The sequence below is a fragment of the Sus scrofa genome, chromosome 9, assembly GCF_000003025.6.
Source record: "Sus scrofa isolate TJ Tabasco breed Duroc chromosome 9, Sscrofa11.1, whole genome shotgun sequence".
NCBI lineage: Eukaryota > Metazoa > Chordata > Mammalia > Artiodactyla > Suidae > Sus > Sus scrofa.
In genome coordinates, this window is record NC_010451.4 from 7,258,414 (window position 1) to 7,282,398 (window position 23,985).

Below are 23,985 nucleotides of genomic sequence, written 5' to 3' on the forward strand. Positions count from 1 at the left end.
AGGGTCTGTGGGGAGGGTGGGCATGGTCTAAGGTGAGGACACCCCAATCCTGAGAGACGTGGGAATGGGGGGGGTCTGGGAGGGGGCAGAAGAGACTCTGTGCCCACCAGGGAGTAGATAAGGTTGCTGGAAAGCAATGATACCTGAGCTAAGACTTGATTGATGAGCAAGGCTTAGCCTTGTGAAGCGCGAGAAGGGTGTTCTACTAGACAGAGGGAACAGCATGTGCAAAAGGACAGGATGGCACACAGGGCATCCCAGGGCCTGCAGGAGGGATGCGTGTACAGGCAGAAAAGAAGCTGGGAGACAGAGAGGGGCAAGCTTGTGTCAGGCAGAGGAGGGCGAAGTGCATCCAGAGGACAACAGAGAAGCAGCAGAGGGTCTCAGGGGGGTGGAGTGGGGGTACAGAGATGTTATCCCCCTGGGTCTTTCCTTCCCTGCTGCCACCAAGTCATATGAGCGCATTCAAGATTCAGCTCCAGGAGTTCCCACTGTGGCGCAGCAGAAAGGAATCCAACTAGCATCCATGAGGAGGCGGGTTTGATCCCTGCCTCCCTCAGTGGGTTAAGGATCCAGCGTTGCCATGAGCTGTGGTGTAGTTTGCAGATGCTGCTTGGATCCTGCATTGCTGTGGCTGTGGTGTAGGCGGAAGAGCCATAGCTCCGATTCGACCCATAGCCTAGGAACTTCCATGTGCCACAGGTTCAGCCCTAGAAAGCAGGGGCGGGGGGGGGGGAGGATTCAGATCCACCCATAACCCACTGCCATGGCCAAGGAAGGCACTGCTGCTGGAGACATAACGGATGTTGATACTGCTTTCCGGGAGGTGCTGAAGAAATACTGCCCTCTGGCACGAAGGCCTAGCATTTATGCCACACCTGCCGAGGCCTTAGCCAAGCGCTAAGCCTGTCTCTGTGCGCTTGCATCCACATACGTCAGGCTGGTGGACACCAAATCAACCTAATTAAAACTGATGACCACGAGGAACTAGGGAAACGGGCAGGCACCTGTAAAACCTACAAGGAAGGGAAACTCCAGGAGTTCCCATTGTGGCTCAGCAGGTTAAGAATCTGACTAGTTTCCATGAGAATGCGGGTCTGATCCCTGGCCTTGCTCAGTGGCTGAAGGATCCAGCATTGCCGCAAGCTGTGGCACAGGCCACAGATGTGGCTCAGATCTAATACTGCTGTGGCTGTGGTGCAGGCCGGCAGCTGTAGCTCTGATCTGACCCCTAGCCTGGAACCTCCATTTGCCACAGGTGCGGCCCTAAAAAGCAAAAAAAAAAAATCAAGTTCCACACATTAGATATGTGCAGTTAATTACCTCCCAAATATACCACAATAAAAATGTTAAAAATAAATATATATATATATATATATATATATTTTTTTTTTTTTGGTCTTTTTAGGGCCACACCTGTGGCATATGGAAGTTCCCAGACTAGGGGTCAGATCAGAGCTACAGCTGCCGGCCTACACCACAGCTCACGGCAACGCCAGATCCTTGCCCCACTGAGTGAGGCCAGGGATCGAATCCACGACCTCATGGTTCCTAGTTGGATTCGTTTCCACTGTGCCACGAGGGGAACTCCCAAAAAAATAAAAATAAAAATAATTTTAAAAAAAGAAGGAAAATTCCAGAAAGTGGTTGGTTGAGGTTGGGTGGCAATTAAAGGATGACAAAGAATCTCAAGCCAGAGACGTCCGTCAAAGATTACTTTGGGCGTTCCCGTCATGGCGCAGCAGAAACCAATCCGACTAGTATCCATGAGGACACCGGTTCGATCCCTGGCCTTGCTCAGTGGGTTAAGGATCCGGTGTTGCCTTGAGCTGTGGTGTAGGTGGCAGATGCAGCTTGGATCCTATGATGCATCAGTGACCCGGTGATGGACTCCGAGTGTTATGGACTGAATCGTGTCCCCCCGAAAAGTCATAGGTTGAAGCCCCCAAGCCTAGCATGAGTGCACCTGGAAAGGCAGCCGTTAGGGAGGGAACTGAGGTTAAGTGACATCCTAAGGCCAGGGACCCAAGACGGGCTGGTTTTTTTCTTTCTTTCTTTCTTTTTTTTTTTTTTTTGAAGTTTTATTTATTTATTTACTTTTATTTATTTATTTTTTTATGGTTTCTTTATAAAGAGAGGAAAGGACACCACAGCTTGCTCTCTGCACCTGCACAGGCACAGGCATGTGAGGACACGGTGAGGAGGCGGCCGTCTACAAGCCAGGAAGAGAGGCCTCATCTGAACTAAGCTCGACGGCCCGACCTTGGACTTGCAGCCCTCAGAGCCGTGAGAAAATAAACCTGTTGTTTAAGACCCCGAGTCTGTGGCATTCGGTCAGGGCAGACGAGCCGACTGATACACCCGATTTGAACCCAGGCATGGCACAGGGCTCAGAGGTGGCGGCCGAAGGCCTGGGAGTGGACAAGTCTGTCCGGGGAGGGGACAGAGGACAGAGGACACCAAGACGGCAGAGTCTTGAGGCTCAGGGTGGAGTACCCAGGACGCGCAGGAGACCGGGGGTGAAGAGAAGCCTTTGATCTCCAGCGACTCTGAGTGGCAGACAAGCACCTGGGAGGTAGCAAGGTGGGCAGGAGGGTTCAGCAGGGCAAGCGGGCAGTGCCAAAAGGCCGTGTGGGAACAGCGTGGCCGGGAAGGAAAGACAGTGGTGGAAGGGGCAACTTCCCACGCAAGCGAGAAGGAGAAGCTTGGAGGGAGGGAGGGCACCGTTAGCCGGGGAGGGCTCACCTGAAGATGCGGTAGGGGGTGGTGAGGTCGAAGCTGCGCCGGTCCGCTGCCTCCTTCACGTTGCCCACACTCATGTCGATGAAAGTGATGCCGATGCCCAGGTGGTACTCCTGGCAGGTGGGTGAGAGGGATGAGGCCAAGGCCTGGGGGGTGGGGCTCAAGGCCCGAGGAGGGAGATGGTACTTTGGGGATTAGAAAGTGCCCAGGAAGGAGATAAGGCAGGGCTCAGGAATCTGGCGTGGCTACATGGACCTCAGATGAGAGGCTATGCAGCAGTAAATAGGGGTGACAGCAGCCAGGTGGTGACAAGAGGCTAATGCCTAGGGACCAGGCAGGAGAGGGGATCAGAACTAGAGGCAGGAATGGGGGCAGGCAAAGGGCTGGGTCGGGGAAGCGGGGAAGAGAAAGGGCGGGGCTGCGGGACCAGGTGGGCAGCGAGTGGAGTGCAAGGATCAGATGGGCAGAGGAGAGGTTTAGCGGCCTGCTCAACCAGTCGCACCTCCAGGTTCTTGTAAAGCTGCACTTTGTCCCCAACCACGGCCACATAGAGTTTATTCTTGAAGCCACGTAGCTCCAGGCTGCCCGCGCGGTCAGGGGGCTCCGAGCCTCCACACCCAATGGATAAGCACTGGACAGTCGGGCCCGGGCACGCTGCTCGGCCACCGCCTGCTGCAGAGCCTGTATCCACTCCTTCCGCTCGGCTGTGGGCAAAGGGCAAAGGGAGAAGCTGGAGCTCAGCCTGGCAGGGAGCCTCCTAAGGGTTCCCCATGCCACCTCCTCAGGCAACACCTCCACCAGAAAACCCGCCCGGACCGGCCCGCCCTTCTCGGACTCTCCAAGTTCTCTGACTTGGACGAGCTCAGGCTCCAATCCCAGCTGGGCCCCCGGGCAGGGCAGGGCACCGGGCCTGTCTGAGCCTGCTTCCCCCGTAAGCAGGGACGCGTGCTTCTGCGAACTCCCTGGCGTCTCAAGCCCAGAGCCAGTTGGGGGGGGGCTGCCCTCCCGCCTCTCTGGGCCGATGGGGGGAGCAGATGGACCCCGGCCCTCCTCCCCGACTCCTCAGGCCGAATGCCAGCCTTCTCCCCACCGTCACTCTCCGCCCGGAAGGCGAAGGTCCGGTTGTTGGTGATCACTTCGAACTTCTGGTCCCCAATGGCAGCCACTCGGGAGATGCAGGCCACGGGGACAAAGCGCTTCGAGTAGGCATCCTGGAGGAGAGAGGGGAGCCGTGCTGTGGGGCTGGGGCCCATCTCCGGGTGTCAGTGACAGCCTCTGCGCTGACCAAGGCCCCGGCTGGCCTGCGGGCCTGGAGGACAATTCGAGGAGTCGGATGGGACGGGTGGGGGCTCATCTAGGCAGGGACTTGCCTGGGTCCCGTGTCGGGGCCAACACGGGCCTCACCTTGTTGCTATCGAAGTACTGCAGGTAACTGGCGTCCAGCCTCACCCATCGCTTCTGATAGATGTAAGATCTGGAGAGGCAGAAGGACCACAGAGCACAGGCCTGGGGATTAGGGAGAGGGGCTGGGCCACCCTAGCCCCCTCTGGCAGCCACACGCGAAGTTAGGAACAGCCGAGCCCCAGAAAGGATCCCAAATGGCCCCTGAGATGACCGACTTCACCTGCAGCCAGAGCGACTGAAATCAGACGCCAAGCAGGAGGTCCCAGTTTTACGGGCACTAGAATCCCCCCCACGGGTCAGGTGGGGACGATGGGGAGCTGCAGACTGACTGCCTGGAGGGAGAGCTGCTCCAATAACCTCGTGCCCTCTGGTCGCCCCCCGCGGTACCAGCATGCTAGAGCCCGCCCCGCGCAGAGCACCCAACAGGCCTCGCTCACCCCTGCGGGGGGTTCTTGTCCAGCCAGCCAGCCTTGATGACTGGTGGGACGGGGCTGGGGTCCTGGCTCACGGGCGGCCCGTCCATGGGGGGAGGCGGGAGCTCAGGGGTCAGGAGGCTGCCGGGCAGGGCTGAGCTCAGGCTGCTGGTGTGCCATCCACCACTGCGGGGAGACGAGAGGGAGTGCGGCGGCCGGGAGACGGAGCGGCTGGGCCGGGCGCGGGAGGACCCCCGAGGGGGTGGACACTCACTTGGGGACGCCCTCATAGGCGTGGTCGTCCTCGTCTTCATCCCCCGGATCGTCCCCGGACAGTTCCTCCCCCTCGCTCAGCAGACTGGCCACACGCACGGCCCGTGGGACTTGGCTCGCTGGGCGCTCCTCCTGCCCCGCCCCAGACCCGCTCAGTGTCAGGCTCCCCTTCAAGGCCCAGATCACACCCCGCCCCTCCCGAGGGGCTGCCACACCCCCGCTGTCTGCTCTGTCCCGGACCCCCACTTCTGCTTCCTCACGGTCCCTTTGCCGGCAGGCTGCACAGGGACCAGGGGAGACGGGGTCACACGGACAGAGAAAATCAGGGCGGGCACGGGCCCAGGGCAGAGACAAAGTCAGAAAGATGAAGGGGAGTTCCCGTCGTGGCGCAGTGGTTAACGAATCCGACTAGGAACCATGAGATTGCGGGTTCGGTCCCTGCCCTTGCTCAGTGGGTTAAGGATCCGGTGTTGCCGTGAGCTGTGGTGTAGGTTGCAGACGCGGCTCGGATCCCGCGTTGCTGTGGCTCTGGCGTAGGCCGATGGCTACAGCTCCAATTCGACCCCTAGCCTGGGAACCTCCATGTGCCGCGGGAGCGGCCCAAAGAAATAGCAAAAAGACAAAAAAAAAAAAAAAAAAAAAGAAAGATGAAAGGACCCAGAAAGACGCGTGACACTCAGAGAGAGGGTGACATGGGGCCACAGAAAGTGAAACAGAAACAGACGGACAAACACGCCAAGTCAGATGTGCTTCGAACACCAAGGGAGAGAGCACCCAGATGCAGCTGAGACCCGAGCTGCAGCCCAGATCAGCGCCCCCGGGGCCCTGGGTGGCAAGACGGCAAGGAGGAGCGGACGCCCCGGGGACCGGGCTGCCCGCTCGCTAAGTGGGGGTCCCCAGGACACAAAAGGCAGCTGGGCGGCCCGCCCTCCACGCCCGACAGGCATACGGCCCAAACCCACTGCCTGCCCCACCTTCTTGGTCATCACGGCAGCTGGGGCCCCTGGCCCCTCCTCAGGGACCTCATCGTAGTCAGAGTCGTCTGGGGAAAGAGAGGGTGGGGGAGACTCAGAGGCGAGGAAGCCGGCACCCCCCCAGTCTAAGACACACGCCCACCCCCACCCTGGCCTGGCTTTCAAAAACAGCACAAGAGACAGGAAGTGCTATTTATACTCCCAGGCCCTCGCAGGACAGCACTAGGGGGCGGCCAAGGCTGGGCCGGGCCACCACAGGAAGGCCTGACTAGGCAGCAAGCTTGGGGGGCGCGGGTCAGGGCAGGGACTGTGTTTAAAAAGCTAAAGAGAGCAACAAGAATCCAGACTCGAGAAGGGAGTTCCCGTCGTGGTGCAGCGGACCCATGAGGTTTCGGGTTCGATCCCTGGCCTCACTCAGTGGATCCTGTGTTGCTGTGGCTGTGGCGTAGGTTGGCAGCTGCAGCTCCAATTGGACCCCTAGCCTGGGAACCTCCACATGCTGTGGGTGCGGCCCTAAAAAGCAACAACAACAGCAAAAAAAAAAAAAAAGAAAGAAAAGAAAGAAAGAAAGAAAGAAAAACAATCAAGACTCAAGAAAAGCAGGAGTTCCCGTCGTGGCGCAGTGGTTAACGAATCCGACTAGGAACCATGAGGTTGCAGGTTCAACCCCTTGCCTCGCTCAGTGGGTTAACGATCCGGCGTTGCCATGAGCTGTGGTGTAGGTTGCAGACGCGGCTCGGATCCCGTGTTGCTGTGGCTCTGGCATAGGCCGGTGGCTACAGCTCCAATTCAACCCCCAGCCTGGGAATCTCCATATGCCGTGGAAGCGGCCCAAGAGATAGCAACAACAACAACAAAAAACAAAAAGACCAAAAAAAAAAAAGACTCAAGAAAAGCAGACAGGAGTTCCCATTGTGGTGCAGCGGAAACGAATCTGATTAGGAACCATGAGGTTGCGGGTTCATTTCCTGGCCTCACTCAGTGGGTTAAGGATCCTGCATTGCTGTGGCTGTGGTGTAAGCCGGCAGCAACAGCTCCGATTAGACCCCAGCCTGAGAACCTCCATATGCTGCGAATGTAGCTTTAACCCGACAAAAAAAAAAAAAAAAAAAAGAAAAAAAAGAAAAGAAAGAAAAGCAGACAATCCAAGGAATGGAAAAACCCCCCAACCCTGGAAAACAGTCCCGGACTTTAAGCCACAGCAACTCAGGAAGTCAGCCCTCTGCCTGCACCTGCCCGCCAGGAGCTCAGATGGGAGGATGCTGAGGATGAAGGGGAGGATGCTCACCTGTCCGTGGCCACACTGGGTGGGTGGGTGGCAGGACCCTTGCATCCTAGCAGACCCCTCCAGCCTGATCCCAGGCCACCCACCCAGATCCCTAGGCTTCGCTACGGCACTCACCAAACTCTGGGAGCGGGCGCAGAGGCTTTGGGGGGATCGCTGGGGGGCTGGGAGGTGGAGTCGGGGGCTGGGGAGGTCCCCGGGGGAAGACGGCCGGAGGCTCCTCAGGCCCTGGCTGGGGAGGCGAGGATGCTGGAGGTAACAGCAACTCCTTCTCCTTGGTGGGGAGGCTGGGAACAGACCAAAAGTTGGACATCAGGCTCAGGGCAGCTGAGTCACTGGGCCAGCGACACTGTGTGGCAGAGCCAGGACTCAAACCCCCAGCTCACCTGAGCTGCAGCAGAGCTCCTTGGTCCCAGAGCCTCAGATAGCTCTCGTCCACACCGCCCACCTTGCCTCACCCCCTGCCCCTTGACCTTCCGAGCTCCCCAAGGCCTAAAGGAAGTCGGTTTTACGAGCTGGCCCTGCCCTGCTGGACAGGGTCCGGACAGAGCTCGAGCTTTAGCACATGTACCCACGGGGTGTCCACTAGAAGAGAGATGAGACCAGGCTGGGGTGGGGGCGGCCTGCGAAGGGCTGGGGTGGGACTGAAACGGGCATGGAGGCCAAGGGCACAGACCAGAGCCTCGGAAACAAGTCCTGAGGCCCCGGGGTGTGGGGCTCTGGCTCGAGACCACCTTCTCTCTCGTCTCGGATACCAACCATCCCCCGGGGCCCTCAGACCCCTCAAACTGGCCTGAACCCACCACACACCTCATCTCTGCCATCCCTGCCCCGGGAAGCTGTCCCCGACCCCGGGGCCAGGCTCCGCGCCCTCTGGGCTCCCACAGCCACCGTGCTCCTGGCCGACTGTCTCGGCATAAAGCGCACCGCTCCCTGCAGGCTGAGCGTCTCCCAGAGGACCTGGCTGTCGGGCCCTTGAGTCTGAATCTTGCCTCAGTCTTCATTCCCGTGTGTCCCGGGGTGAGAACCCAGCCTCTCCGAGCCCCAGGTTCCCCTTCTGTAACGGAGGGACTATGAAAACGCTGCAGCTGGGTGGTCAGAGGCTAACCGAGACAGGGCGTGCCACGTGCCACACGCAGGAGGCAGAGACCACCAGCTGGAGCAAGAGCCTGAGCCCCAGAGGCCTGGCCCCGGCCACTGTCTCTGCCCGCGTCCGACAGGGCCAAGGGGCATCATGAGAGCGGGTCGGGGGGCAACTTTCCGCATGGATTATTTCAGCCTTGTCTACTGCCCAGGGGCTCCTGGCAGTGACTTGAGAGGGCACCTCCCACACCGTCCAGGAAGACCAGGGATGCCCCAGGGTGCCGGGCCTCTGCTCCTGCTCTTGGCTCCTCCAGGAACACCCCGCTCCCTGGTCTCCCACAAGACGTCACCTCGTCCTTTAACGTCTTACTCGAGGGCCGCTTCTCTGAGGGTCCTGACCCCTCCTCCTGCTCCCCCAGGCCCTGCCCATGTCATCCTCTGTGAAAACGCCAGATGAATGAGGAACTCCCGTCGTGGCGCAGCGGAAATGAATCTAACTAGGATCCATGAGGAGTCGGGTTCGATCCCTGGCCTCGCTCAGTGGGTTAAGGATCCAGCGTTGCCATGAGCTGTGGTGTAGGCCGGCGGCTACAACTCCGATTGGACCCCTAGCCTGGGAACCTCCATATGCTGCGGGTGCAGCCATAAAAAGACAAAAAAACAAAAACAAAAACAAAACAAAACAAAAAAACCCCAAAAACACCCAAGAAAGCCTTCAGTTGGAGTTCCTGTCGTAGCTCAGTGGTTAAGGAATCCGACTAGGAACCACGAGGTTCCAGGTTCAATCCCTGGCCTTGCTCAGTGGGTTAAGGATCCACTGTTGCCATGAGCTGTGGTGTAGGTGGCAGACGTGGCTCGGATCCTGCATTGCTGTGGCTCTGGCATAGGCTGGCAGCTACAGCTCCGATTCGACCCCTAGCCTGGGAAACTCCATATGCCGCGGGAGCAGCCCTAGAAAAGGCAAAAGGACAAAAAAAAAAAAAAAAAAGCCTTCAGCTGAATGAGTCCAAGGAACTTTTACTTCAGTATCTCCCTGCTTGGCTCCAGGTACTGTGCCAGTGTCTAAACCAGGCCCTGAACCCTGACTCCACAGGACAGGTGGCCGCTTCCACATCAGCCTGGACCCCATCCCTTCCTCTCCGTGGGTAAAGGATGAACAAACCTTGGCATTCCGTCGTGGCTCACTGGGTTAAGAATCCGGCGTTGTCGCTGCTGTGGCTCTGGTTACAGCTGTGGCGTGGGTTCAATCCCCGGCCCGGGAGCTCCCGGACGCCCTAGGCACAGCCAAAATAAAAAAGAGCGAACAAAATCGTTCCCCCAGGACCCTGCTCCAGGCAGTGTGCTGGCCCATCAGCCGCGTTTCTAGGCAACAGGGTCTTTGGCAAAAGGAGCCTGAGTGCAGAACTGCACCTGGCCTGGGAGAGAGTGTGAGCCGGGGAGGAGCCGGGCTCCCGGCAGCCCAGTGCGGAGCTCAGCCCGTGCAGGGACCTGAAACCGCACCGTGCAGCCATCACGGGACATACTGGTGCCTTGCGGCAAGAGGTCTCAGCCGGAGGGCCCCCAGGCTTGCCCGCTCTGAGTCTCAGGCGCCCAGCCCACAGAGAATGGCTCCTGGACAGCTGTGTGGACAGTGGCATCGACTGCTACAAGGACCCCACAGAGAAAGATCTGCTGCTGTCCCGGTGGCCAGCTGCTCCCTCTCTATGCTTCTCGGGGACTGTGAGGCCACATGGGCCTGTGGCAAGAGTTTAGCTGGACCTAAGAAGGCTCCCGTCCGGGCCCTGTCCCAGGCGGTCTCCAGACTTGACCCTGAGTCTCTTGAGGGCAGGAGCAGCCTGGCGCTTGACTCTCTGTGCCCACCGCCCAGTAAGGCCTGGCTGGGTCAGCAGTGGAGCCTGTCAGAGGCGGGCAGACACAATAGGTGGGTGGGAGGTAAAGTGGGTGGGAGGACAGGTGGGTGGATGGGTGGACAGGTGGGTGGGTGGACAGGTTCACCATCAGGGTGGGGACGGAGGCACACGAAAGGCTGAGTGAGCACCCACATGCCCAAGGGCACAACCTGGGGTATCAGCCCCCAGGGGGTCAAGTACAAGGTCCTTGGAGACTCTGTGACAAGAATGCAGTCTATGACATGCAGCCTCCCAGACTCCAAGAGGAAGTGGCCCTTCCTCAGGGCTGGGCCTGTGATCAGCTGAGAGCAGAGCTCCAAGCTGTCGGGCCAGGACCAGTCAGAGTGGCTCAGGGGAGGCGGGGACAGGCCCTTCCAAAGCCAAGCTGGCCCAGCTCCGGCCTCCCCAGGACTGAGGGCCAGTGCCGAGGCGAAGGTGGTGGCAAGAGAGAAACTTCTCAGGGCACGCGGCATCGGCCCCCACCTCTGGACGCCAGCCCCCCACCCCCGCACCAGGCCTGGCTCCCCAGCACGTGGGTTCCCTAAGGCAAGGGCCACACCCTCCTTCCTCACCACCCAGCGCCCAGCAGGGATTAATGAATAAATGAAGACGTGGATTAATGAATTCTTTGTTGGTTTTTTTAGGGCTACACCTGCGGCATATGGAAGTTCCTAGGCCAGGGGTCAAACTGGAGCTGCAGCTGTCAGCCTACGCCACAGCCACAGCCACGGCCACAGACAGGTGGGATCCGAGCCACCTCTGCGACCTACCGCACAGCTTGCAGCGAGGCCAGGGATTGAACCTGCAACCTCACAGAGACAACGTCGGGTCCTTAACCTGCTGAGCCACAACGGGACCTTCAGGATTAATTAATTCTTATTAATTACATGTGTGTGTGTTTTTCCAGCTGGCTTCTGAGCCCTCGCTATGGATTCCTCCATTTACTCATCACAAGAACTCTATAAGGTGTGGTTTACTGCTATACCCACTTTACAGACGAGCAAACCAAGGTAGCAACCCAAAGCAGTTTGTCCTTGATCCCACAGCTAGGATCTGCACCCGGGAAGTCCAGCACCACAGCTGCAAGCTCAACCACCAGAGGCAGACACGGTCACAGTGGGGATCCGAGGGCTTCTCTGAGGCCCCCTCCTCACACTGACCACCCAACTCAGCTAGGCAGCTCTAGAGCGGGTGCTGCGACCAAGAGGAAACACGGTCACAGCCCTGATGGCCATGTGACCACGGTAAGAAAGGAGAGGGGAACAGATGCTGAGGGCTCCTATCCCAGCAAGTCCCTCGCAGGAAAGAACTATGTGCCAAGAAGGCGGGAGCAAGAGCCCCCGCTGCCTGGCCCTGTGGACCTCCCAACTTCATTCCAGACACCTCCTCCGGGAAGCCTCCCAGCTGACCTCTGCCTGCCTACCCCTGGGGACCAGGGCCATGCTGAGTCAGGGCCGAGCCCGGGAAAGGAGAAGTGGTATCAGGAAGGCACAGATGAGGGAAAATCCCGGAAAGGAGCAGTGCCCACAGAGTGCCCCCTCCGCCCCCAGCCACAGTCTGGGCCACTCAGTGCCTGTACCCCTTAGAGCAGCCCCAGCTGTGATCCGCAGTTGAAGCCCATCTCTCCTATGCCCAGGTGGCACGCGGACCCATCCGCTCTCCCCATTCTGCCCGTGGCGGGGCCGGGCACTCCTGGGCAGGGGCCGGCCCAGCTGGCAAACACACAGCCAACCTTAGCCTGGGATGTGTGGGACGTGGGAGAGTCCCGAGCCAGAGCGGGTAAGAGCAGGGTGACCGTATAACTAATCATACAAACCAGAACATTTCTGAGCATTAACAGAGGCCCTACCGGAGTTCCCGTCATGGCACAGTGGTTAACAAATCCGACTAGGAATCATGAGGTTGCGGGTTCAATCCATGGCCTTGCTCAGTGGGTTAAGGATCCGGCGTTGCCGTGAGCTGTGGTGTAGGTCGCAGATGCGGCTCGGATCCCATGTTGCTGTGGCTCTGGCGTAGGCCGGCGGCTACAGCTCCGAATAGACCCCTAGCCTGGGAACCCCACATACCGCGAGAGCGGCCCAAGAAATGGCAAAAAGACAAAAAACAAAAAAAGAAACAAACAAAAAACCCAGAAGCCCTATTAATAACTATGTCAGGGCAACAGGGGTAAACAGGGCCTGTCCTGGGCAAAATGAGATGCGTGGTCACTGCAGGTAAAGACAGAGCTTTGGAGCCAGGTGGACGTGGGCTTCCACCCCGGCTGGACCACTCGTCAGGCCGTGTCTTTAGAAAGCGGGTCACTTCACCCCTGAGCCTCAGTTCCTCTCCCATCTGCTCCTAGGCTTTCTGATCATGCAGGAAAGAGAGCCACTGCCATGTGTCACTGGCGCAATTTTCTCACCTTGGCTATGGCTGAAGGGGTCCAAGGCCCCACAAGCTGGGCCGGGAACCTGCTTCAAAGCCTCCTCCTCCAGGGTGGCCCCTGCCTCCCTCTTCATAGCCTTCTGTCTGCATCGACCACCGTAAGAGCAGATGGGCTGGGCTGCAGAGGGAGGCAGCCTGAATATCCAGGCTGGCCTTGAACTCATCCCCCACTCACGCTCCAGCCAGCCTTGACTGAGCTGCATTCCATAAATGCATCCGTCCGGGCTTCGGCATATGCTGTTCCTTCCACCAGGAACACAGTTCCCTGTCTGGCCCCCTCCTACTCCTCCTTCCAAAGGTCCGAATGGAACGTGTTCTCGCTCCACCCTGTGCTGCCCTCGGGCCCCAGGCCTTCCGATCCCTGGCCGTAGCTGTATCTGTCAATGTTTGTGTCACTGAACTGCCCACAGAGAACCAAGGCTCCAAGCCCACACCCCATCCAGGGGTCAGGACGCTCCCCCTAAAGGGTCACACAGCCTTGGAGGGACCCAGCCCCGTCCAGCCCAGACGTTCACCAGCAGGCAGGGGTGGGTGGAGGTCAGACTGTGATTTGCACACACCTGCCCCCTGGCCTGACCGCCCCTCCCCACAGGGGCAAACTCTCCCAGCTGCCCACTTCCTGGTCCCACGCCGGGCCGGGCCTCGGCGCTGTGCCCCATGCTTCCTCCACCGCTGCCTCCGCCCTTCCTTCTCCATCGCAAGAGCCAAGGGTCAGCTCCTCCTCCAGCACCTTCCCGGTTCTGTTCTATTTACTTCTGCTCAAGCCACAGCAGAGAAAGCCCTTCCTGGGGTATCCCTTGCTCAGATGGGATGCCTGTGGTTTCTCTCTCAACTTCTGCAAACGCTGCAAGTCCCCTCGGGCCACTCCATCTCCAGGCCACCGACTCACCCAGCACAGAGGGGGCTGTGGCGAGTGTGTGTTTAATGAGTGAATGAGCACCACCCCACCCCCACACGGATCCCTGGGTCAGCAGCTCCCCAGCCCTTCATGGAGCAGCCCCCGATGAACGCGGCGTCCACTCTCACGACCACGGCTTCGCCCAGCGCTCTGCACCTCTCCCTGGAGCAACAGAGCTACTGGAGCATCAACTCCCCTGTGCTCAGGACACGCCTCCTCTTCCAGGAAGTCCTCTCAGCTGCTCCCTCCTCTAAACCCACAGAGCTGGGCGCCCTGCTGTGGTGGGCAGGAGAGGGCTGAGGGCCAGGGCTCCCATGGTAGCTCTTCATGCTTCCCGGGCCTGTGCTCACCCCTCAGGGAGCGCACGACGGTAAGGCCCCTCTCCCCCAAGCCATGGCTGGTCTGGCAGCAGGAGAAGTGGGTGCCCACTGGGCCCTATGAAAAGATGAGCGGAGGGCAGAGGGCAGGGCCAGGACACAAATGGGACCTGGTTAGAGAAATCTCTGTCCCCAGTGGCCCAAGCACAGGGTTACTGAGTTCAGCAGGGATGAGAGCAACCGGGGGGAGGGGAGGCCAGCTCAGCCCCCCAGTGACACAGGCACCGCCCCCACATGACCAGAGCTGGCAGGAGGGGCAGAAAGATGCCCACTAAGTGTCAACCCACGGCAGGTCTCCCTGCCACCTGGATGGGGCGAGGGCAAAGGGGCTCAGACTGGAGCTGCCCAGAGTCACGGCACCCTTGACCCTGGCCCTGGGGGAGGCCATGGAGGACCCCTCCGTGGGTGCGGCGAGCCAGACCCAAGATCAGCACCGCTTCCCGGAGGGCAGAGACTCTGCAGAGGAGCAGCCAGAGCAGCCCAGGAAACAGGCCCCGGGGCTCCCCCCGGACCAGGAGGGGGGCTTGTAGGGGGACGGAGGGAGACCCGGAGAGCCAGGGCAGACGGAGGGCAGAGGGAGGGGAGGAAAGGAAAGGGCAGGAGGAAAACCAGAAAACAGAGAGTGAAGGAAGAGAGAAAACTCTGAGTGTGAAACGGGAGGGGCAGGGCCACCACAGAAGCCCGGGGTCAGCCTGCGGGGAGGGGAGGGGAGGGGAGGGGAGGGGAGGACAGGACAGGACAGGGACGGATGGATTCCTGCCCTCCCAGGCCTGCAAGAGGAGCCTCCCCCGGCCCCAGGCCGGCAGCCCAGCCCAGGGCAGCCCCTCGCTCACCTTCAGACGCCTGCTGGGTCCTGGGCCCGAGGGCCCCGGAGGCTCCGGCCAGCGGGCCCAGCGGGCGCCCCGGAGTGCCGTGTGCCAGCCTGCGTCCGACCTGCGCCGGGCCCGCAGCCCCCGGGCCCGTGCCCTGCGGCGTCTGCGTCCGGCACGGCTCGGTGCGCCCGCGCCTTGGGTCAGGGTCTGAGGTCACTTGTCGGAGTGTGAGTTTGTGTGTGTCACTGCGGCCCGTCGGGGGGTGGGGAGCGTGTGTACGTGTGCGCCTGTGTCTGCGTCCAGCTCGGCTCTCGTCCGGCTTCCTGCTCCCCGCCTCCCCCGCCCCTGCGGCCCGGCCAACACCAACACACACACACACACACACACACACACACACACTTCCTGAAAACTGGGCGAGACGGAGACAAGCCACCCAGAATCCCCCGGGGCAACGCTTCCTCTCCGCCCCCAGCCCCCGCCCCGCTGCAGGCTACAGCGGGCGACGAGCCACCCTAGGGCATCCAGCAGGGCCTTATGGGGTGGACACCCCCCCACACTGCCTCCCGCCACCAACAAGGAGGCGCGGGGAGGAGGGAGCCTCTCTGCAGGGAGCAGCTCTGCCTCGGCCACAAGTGAGCGGCTTTAGGAGGACCAGGGACGGGCTGGGCTGCAGGGCAGCCGAACGCACAGGTGGGAGGCCCTGCAGTGTGACTCCGGCTGGCAGTACCCCCCGCCCCGGGCACACGCTCCCTCTTCCTGAGGTATCTCCAGGCACGCAGGTATCAGAGGAGGAAACAGTGGGGGGCCCAGAGCAGCCTCACAGGGACTCTGCAGAGTGACCCGGAACCGGGGTTGGACGTGACCCTCTGTCACTCTCAGGGAGGCAGGCTGAGAGGGTTGCCAGCTATGCCGGAGTAGACGGCCCCCAGCCAAGGGGCAGAGTCTGAACGTGGGCATCCCCCGTGCAGGACTGTGTGACTCCGATCAAGTTTCTCAGCATCTCTGGACTTGGCAGCTCGTCCCCTATTAAATGACGGTGGGGGTGCAGACTCTTTGGGGGTGAAGTGGGGTCCTCCCAGGCCAGGCAGAATAATGAGCCGGGTTCTGAGAGCCTGGCCCAGCCAAGGCAGCGGGAGGGGACCCGATCCCTGTCATTTTCTGCCTGCCTCCCTTGAAGGTCTCTCCCTTCCTGAGATGTCTAGAGCGACAAAGGCTGGGAGGTGAGGAGGGGTCTGGGGTGTCCTGTGCCCTACTGCCCAGGGGGCAGCATGTGCCGAGGGCACTCTCCAGGTGCTAAGGCTGCACGGACAGCGCTGGCGCTCAGTTCCTGGCAGGACAGAAGCCCACACAGGCCTCATTGACTTAGTCACATTCTGAGTGCCGGTTTTACAGCGGGCACCGCCTCAGATGCAGGGATTCAGCAGTAAACCAGACTGACAAGGATCTGGGCCCCAAGGGAGCTGACCTTCCAGAGCGCTCAGCCTCCGGGCAGCACACGCACACAGCACACTCACACACCAGCGCGTCCTCCGTACCCAAATGACACACAGGCCAATTCATGCACACACACTCACACACATGCATGCACACACACGCACACACATACATGTATACATACTGACGTGCACACACACAAAAATGCATGCACGCGCTCACACACACACACATGTATACACTCATATGCATAGAACTCACATGCACTCACACCCATGTGTACGTGTATTCTCACACGTTCACACTAGTGCACACACTCACATGTGTGTATATACATGCACACACATACACAATCACACATATACAACTCATGCACACGCACGCTCATACATTCACGCACTCATGCAATGCTCATATGCACACGCATGCACACATATACATGTATACACATGCACTCACACATATACACGTGTACACACTCGTGCACACACGTGCATGTGCAAGCACATGTGTGCGTGTGCACACACATACATGCATGCACACATGTGCACCCACACGCACCCACACATATACATGCATGCACACGCTCATGAATATGCACGTTGTTGCCATCCCCACAGCATCAGTACATATGGGCGTATGTGTGCACACAGGCCCCAAAAAGTTCACATACACTCCAGCAAGTCACCCACTGAAATCACAGAGATCCCTCCCCACATCACGTATCAGGAGTGTACACAGCCTGCCTTAAACCATGTGCAGAGGCGGAAATACACGCTACTACCTGACGGGTGCACACCTGCAGGTGCATACACACAAGCTAGCCAGTCACGTGGAGTCTCTACCTCGCAAGTACCAGGTGCACACACAGTAGATAATCCCAAATTCTGCCGGCAGCCCATTGATGGGCCAGAGCCAAGCAGAAACGCTCCCCCAGTCACTACACGATCTGGTTCAAGAGGCCCTAAGATTGAGAGAAAGACCCCGTCACTAGAGGGTGTGGGCGAGGACAGGAAGGGCACGTCAGGGGACCCCGCAAAGGGGGGCGGAAGCGGGCCAGGCTGAGCATCTTCCACTCTGACCACAGGGACTGGGGTCACAGAAGGGGCGCGAGGGGACCGGGCAGCCAGCCAGGCTCCACCCTGGCCCCCACCCACCCAGCTCTCCCGATTAGATACGTGAGGCTCTCTCTGCCCTTCATTTGTCTACTCTGAGCTTTAAAGGCTTGGCACACCCTGGGAGCTGGGATGCTGGGCCTGCAGAGCAATCCCGAAGGCCAGAGACCCCAGGAGACACAGGAGGCCACACGTGGCAGCTCACCTCCCACGCGCCCTCGGAATGGCCCCAACTTGTGTGGAATAACCGCCTGCAGTTCTCTCAGCATGGAAGTAATTCTGGGTCCTCTAGCTACGAGGGGCCAGACTCCTGACCCTGGGAGCCTGGCCCCCCAGATGCTGGCTAAGTTCAGACTGAGGATCTGAGAGTGGGGCCGGGCACCCTGCGGTGTAGACAGGACACTTGCTCTGCCCGGAGGTCTCCTAAACTCAGTTATTACTACAAGGAGGACACCTGATGGGGAAACAGGCCCAGAGGGGCAGCCCTAATCACAGGCGCACAGCTAGCTGGGCCTGCCCGGGTACCCTGCCTCCTAAGCAGAAACCCAGGCCTCCACTCCTCAGCCGGGGGTCTTGCCTCCTGGGCCTTCAGGAGCTTCCTATGGATAGAGCCCTGCCTCCTGCCCTTGTTCACCCACGCCCAACCCAAGAGACAGGCAGGCGGACAGACAGACAGACCCCCCCGCCCCCACACACACACACGCTCCATCCTAACGACAGAGTTAAAGGAAAAAGAAATTACTCCTGCATGCAGAAGCGTGGCCACTAGAGGGTGCAATGGCACCAGGAAACTCCAATCTGGGCTACAAACCAGGCTCCCAGGGGACCCCAGCACAGCTTCTACCGGTGTGAACCCATGAAAGGCACAACAAACCCTCTTCAAGCTTCTGTCAATCAAACCTCGAAACACCACAGTCCTGGCTTGGCCTTGAAGGACCCTTAATGCCCCTCTCTGGTGGAGAAACCTCCCAGACCCTCTGCACGGGGGCTCCCCGAGCATGCGCTTGGCTTGGATCAAGCCAGTGTTCACCTCCCTTCTCCGAGTCCTAGTTTCTCTGCTTGAAAACGGGACATAAATGCCCCCGAAGACTTGAGCAGGGATAGAACAAGATCATGTAAGGAAAGCACCCCTCACGGAGCCCAACAAAAACAAGGACCGGGAGCCCTCTGCACACACCCCTTCTTCCTCCAGGCAGTCTTCCCAGATTAGGCTGACATGGCCTAAGAGCTGCAATAAAGCTCCATTACGCTTCTCAATACACACCCGGCCACAAATGGAGAGGTGTCCCCGAGCTGGGCACCCCATCAAATGCCAGAAAGGGAGGGCACAAGTGGGGGGTTCACATGCATCATGCTCAGAAGTAGGAAACTCCAGAAAACGAGGGGTGCCAGGAGCAGGCTCGGGAGACAGCAGTTCTGGGGACGAGGGAAGGCGAGCAGGATGTGGCCTGAGAAACGTCTCTAGGGTCAGGTACCCTCTGGCGGGAGCCGCGTGAAAGGAACGCACGAGCACAGGTGCCAGGCGCGGGGCAGTTGCTGTGTCCCCCCAGGTGAGCTCTTCATTCTAGACGCTCCATTTCCGCCACGTGCTACCTCCCAACTCCAGAACGTACTCCCAGAATCTCACACTCGCCAGGCCCCAAACTGAACTGCAGACGTCCTCCCAAACGCCCTCTGTCCTGGGTCCCAGATCAGGGACGCCCCCACTGTCCACACGAGGCGGGAACCTGGATGTCACAGGCCTCCCAGTGCCCTCTCTGCTCATGCCCAGGCTGTCCCAGGTCCTGCCCTTCTAGGGCCAGCCTCTCATTCCATCCGCCCACTTCTTTGCCGTCTCACCTGCACAGCCTAGGTGGCCCTCCCACGTGGCCCTGTGCCCTCTCTGCTCTCCCAGCCTCCTCACCCATCCATCTCGCCAGCAGCCAGTGCTCGGCCTGCACCTGCTCGCTCTCCTGAAAACCTCCCTGGCCTTCACCGCAGGTCCCGGGAGCACCAGCCACAAGCCTCACCCTCGCTCACCCATCAGTTCAGCCACACTGTCTGCTCAGGGCACCGGAGGTCGGTGCTTTTCACCTCTGAGCTTTGCACATGCTGTTCCCTCTGCCAAGGAGCCTTCCTTACCCAGCGCCCAAGGCCACAAACTCCCTCTGGCCCTCGAGATCCTCTGCCCACGTGCCTCCTGCCCTGCACGACATCCACTCACCTCACCAGCGGGCGGGGGGGCCCGGTGCGGGGGGGCACAGGGGGCACACACTGCTCTGGCAAATGCCGCTTGGCGGGCAACGGGGGCAGCACGGGGTCTGGAGCAGCTGCAGACGGGGTGGAGAAGCAGGCGGGCGGGATGCAGCTCCTCCGGGGTGGGATGGGAGGCGCGGTGGGCAGCCCCTCATCCTCTCCAGCCGTGGGCAGGGGCTCCGGGGGAGCGGCGGGCACAGGCGGCGAGCGGAAGACGTGACGTTTCATGGGCACAGGCCGAGGGGCGGGGCGGGGTGCAGGGGCCGGGGGCGTGTGGGCGCGGAGCAGGCCGGCCAGGATGCGGCGGCGGTGGCCAGGGAGCAGCACGCCCATGTCCACCAGGCGGGCATCGCTGAGGCCTTGGCACTCCGTGGCCCACACCAGTCCGTGCTGCTCGAAGAGCCTGGCGTACTGCTCCAGGTGCAGGGCCCGCAGCCACTCGGCCACCGACAGGGCCGCGTCCCCGGCCTCTGCCATGGCTCCTGCCAGCAGAGACCGGCCAGCAGGGCTCCACCCAGACCTGGAGTAGACAGATGGACACAGGTCAGAGGTCTGGTTGACCAGGTAGAGGTCCCCAATCCACAAGGCTCCGGGGCTCTCCCGGGCCATGGGTAAGCTCTGAGTTTCGGCTTCCCCCACCCCCTGAGCCCCAGCTGCCAGGTACTGCCAGGTCTCAGCCCTCAGGCTCCTCCCACTGCCACCCCACCCCTGTGGGCTCCTAGCACCTAGCTCCTCTAGCAAGCCCTCCAAGACCACCCTAACCCCCATCCACAGCTCCGGCCACGGCCGTGTCTGTACACCAGCCTCTCCAGCCCTCTGGGAGCCCCAGGCCAGGTCCCAGGTCCTACTGCGGTGCCTGCTACCAGCGGAGGGTGAGGCCAAGCAGCTGTCCAGTGCAGGTGGGATCAAGGGACACCGGTCCCCCTGCAGGCCCCGTCTGTGGGTGGGCCTTACCCCACCTCCACACCCGAAAGGAAGCGGGATACTCCAGGAGGTGAGCCAGCCCAGCACCACGCAGCCTCCGGGGCCCTGGTTCTGGGAGAAAGCCCTCTCACCACCAAGGAGGGACATGGCGGAATGCACAGGAAAAGCCATTTGTTCTTCTGAGGAGTTCCCTTCGTAGCTCATCAGAAATGAATCTGACTAGTATCCATCAGGACACAACTTTGATCCCTGGCCTCACTCAGTAGGTTAAGGATCCGGAGTTGCCGTGAGCTGTGGCGTAGGCCGGCAGGTGCATCTCCGATCTGACCCCTAGCCTGGGAACTTCCATGTGCCACAGGTGCGGCCCTAAAAAGCAAAAAAGAAACTGTTCCTCTGAAATAGCCTTGCAGCAGGCAATGGGGACTACTCAGCTCCCACACCAATGCTCAAGAACTCCTGGCCTGGCAAGAATCAAGAAACAGATGATGCAACGTAGTGATTAACAGATCAAAAGGAAGTTATCTGTTCATCTCCACAGATACTAAACAGGAATACGAAACTCCATATCCAGCATACTTAACAAAAATTTTAGTGAAATACAAATAGACTGATACTTCCTTAAACTGAAAACCAGCACCCTGCTGAATGGCACAGCTACAGAAAACTTCTATCATCACCCACTATTATCACTCATATTGCTCTGCAAGTTCTAGACAGCAAAAATAAACCATCAGTATACAAACTGGGAAAGAAGAGATAAACTATCTACTATTTAACAAAAATATGAGTTTTCAGTTGGTAAACGCAAGAAGCTCAACTGGGAAACTACTACAAACAATCAAAGAATTCAGTAGGATAGCTGGGTTCAAAATTAACATAACAGGGAGCTCCCGTCGTGGCACAGTGGTTAACAGACCCACCAGGAACCACGAAGTTGTGGGTTCGATCCCTGGCCTTGCTCAGTAGGTTAAGGATCTGGCGTTGCTGCGAGCTGTGGCGTAGGTCGAAGATGCGGCTCGGATCCCGCGTTGCTGTGGCTGTGGTGCAGGCTGGCGGCTTCGGCTCTGATTCGACCCCTAGCCCGGGAACCTCCATGTGCTGCGGGCGTGGCCCTAGAAAGAAGAAAAAATAAATTAAAAAAATTAAAACTACCAAGAATAAACTGAATTAGATATGCACAGGATGTTAGGAGAGAATGCGGAATGTTACTAAGGGGCAAAGAGAAGAGCTGGGCAGATAGAAAGACAAAATATGCTGGATGGGGAACATGACGAAGATACTGATTCGAAGGTGCTTTGTAAGGAGGCACTATCCTGCTCAACACACACACAGAAACCTTTTGAGTTGGGGAGCTAGATAAGCCGACGTGAATGTTCATGCGGAAAAACCAACAAAGCGGGAAGAGCCAGGAAAATTCTGGAAATGGGGGGTAGGGGACAGGAAGGGTCGAGTGAGAATGAGACACCACATACGAACACAGAAAGCCGTGCCAATTAGGAGGGTAGGTGACCAGCCCTTGAGCAGACAGGCCAATTAAGCAGAACAGAGAGCTCAAAACAGACCTAAGTGCATTTAAGAATTTAGTGTTCGGAGTTCCCGTCATGGCGCAGTGGTTAACGAATCCGACTAGGAACCATGAGGTTGCGGGTTCGTCCCTGCCCTTGCTCAGTGGGTTAACGATCTGGTGTTGCCATGAGCTGTGGTGTAGGTTGCAGACGCGGCTTGGATCCCGCGTTGCTGTGGCTCTGGCGTAGGCCGGTGGCTACAGCTCCGATTAGACCCCTAGCCTGGGAACCTCCATATGCCGCGGGAGCGGCCCAAGAAATAGCAACAACAACAAAAGACAAAAAGACAAAAAAAAAAAAAAAAAAAAAGAATTTAGTGTTCGGCAGAAGTGACATCTCAAACTCGTGAGGAAAAGATAGATTTTTAATCACATCGCTGGGACAGCTGTGGTGCAATCTACAAAGCGGACACCTACACCTTCCAACAGGATAAATTACAGATGGAGCAAAAATCTCGTGATCATTAATAAAACCACGGAAGGATTTTAAACATCCTTGTCTCAGAGATGCAAAAGCCTTTTAGAAATGATACAAATCCAGAAGGATAAAGGAAAGAGTAAAATACTCAGCTACGTACAAATCAAACATTCTTGCATGATTAAAAAAAAAAGAAAAAAAAAGGCACCATAGGCAAAGCCAAGAGATAACTGACCAGCTAAACTAGAGGATGCTACTCATACCCCAAGCATAGGGCTAATTTTCCTCAAGCACCTGGAAATAAAAAACAGACCCCTAATCTAACAGAAAAACGGGCAAAAAACATGAACAGAGACATGCACAGAAAAAAAGCCGACAGGGTTCTCAGACACTTGAAAAGGAACTTCACCTCCCTACGGGTGGGGCCCTCCCCTCCCTGGGGGGCAGTGGCCCTGGGAAAGGCACGGCTGCCACAGCTCTGGCTTTGAAAACCCCTGCGCTTCTGCACCCTTTGATCCAGCCACCCTCGGGCACTTGCCCTGCCCAACTGGCTCCCAATGATGTACAATAACAAAAAGGCTGGAAAGAACGCAAATATCCGTACACCGGGGAATGGTCAACACTGTAGTCATACAGGAGAACACCGAGCCACAAAAAATGAGGAAACTCCTGCCGAATTGCTGTGGGCTGACCTCCAAGGTGTGTTGCTATATGACTGAAGGAAAATGAGGAAACGCCATTAAAAAAAGGAAACTCTTGGGGAGTTCCCGTCATGGCGCAGTGGTTAACAAATCCGACTAGGAATCATGAGGTTGCAGGTTCGATCCCTGGCCTTGCTCGGTGGGTTAAGGATCCGGCATTGCCGTGAGCTGTGGGGTAGGTTGCAGATGCGGCTCAGATCCCTTGTTGCTGTGGCTCTGGTGTAGGCCGGTGGCTGTAGCTCCGATTCGACCCCTAGCCTGGGAAGCTCCATATGCTGCAGGAGAGGCCCAAGAAATGGCAAAAAGACAAAAAAAAAAAAAAAAGGAAACTCTTTACATGTTGATGACAGATGAGCTCCCACATGTGTTTAGCGATTTTAAAAAGGTACAAAACAGTCTATAAAACATTCTGCCTTGGAGTTCCCGTCGTGGCGCAGTGGTTAACGAATCCGACTAGGAACCATGAGGTGCGGGTTCGTCCCTGCCCTTGCTCAGTGGGTTAACGATCCGGCGTTGCCGTGAGCTGTGGTGTAGATTGCAGACGCGGCTCGGATCCCGCGTTGCTGTGGCTCTGGCGTAGGCCGTGGCTACAGCTCCGATTCAACCCCTAGCCTGGGAACCTCCATATGCCATGGGAGCGGCCCAAGAAATAGCAACAACAAAACAACAAAAAAAAGACCAAAAAAAAAAAAAGGAAAAAAAAAAACATTCTGCCTTTTACATGGAAGCAAACAAACCCAAACGGAAAGGACAGGTCAGTATGTGTCCACTGCTAAATGCATGATAGCTCTGAAAAGGTCCCCAGGAGGCAGGCGCCAAGCAAAACTGAGGGCTGAGGGGGCAGGAGGGGACAGGGCAGGGCTAGACTCCCTAAGGCCTGCATTCACCCCAATTCGGATGCCCTCTTTCAGGAAAAGAATACACTAGTGTCTCACCTATTTTCCAGTGCATATAAATACAGAACCATTAGTACACCTGAAACCAATGTAATGTGATATGTCAATGACATCGCAATGCTTA

The 23,985-nt window shown here is 58.3% G+C and overlaps 1 protein-coding gene across 1 annotated transcript in view; it reads right to left on the reverse strand.

The window, feature by feature from the left end:
• Nucleotides 1-23,985, reverse strand: part of ARAP1 (ArfGAP with RhoGAP domain, ankyrin repeat and PH domain 1) — a 63,043-nt gene that overhangs the window by 20,371 nt on the left and 18,687 nt on the right. The window contains 10 exon segments of the mRNA XM_021102283.1: nucleotides 2,746-2,855; nucleotides 3,245-3,354; nucleotides 3,357-3,446; nucleotides 3,833-3,953; nucleotides 4,147-4,216; nucleotides 4,584-4,745; nucleotides 4,834-4,964; nucleotides 5,807-5,874; nucleotides 7,209-7,378; nucleotides 19,327-19,878. Of these exon segments, the coding sequence (XP_020957942.1) occupies nucleotides 2,746-2,855; nucleotides 3,245-3,354; nucleotides 3,357-3,446; nucleotides 3,833-3,953; nucleotides 4,147-4,216; nucleotides 4,584-4,745; nucleotides 4,834-4,964; nucleotides 5,807-5,874; nucleotides 7,209-7,378; nucleotides 19,327-19,835 (1,541 nt within the window). The 5' untranslated portion in view covers nucleotides 19,836-19,878.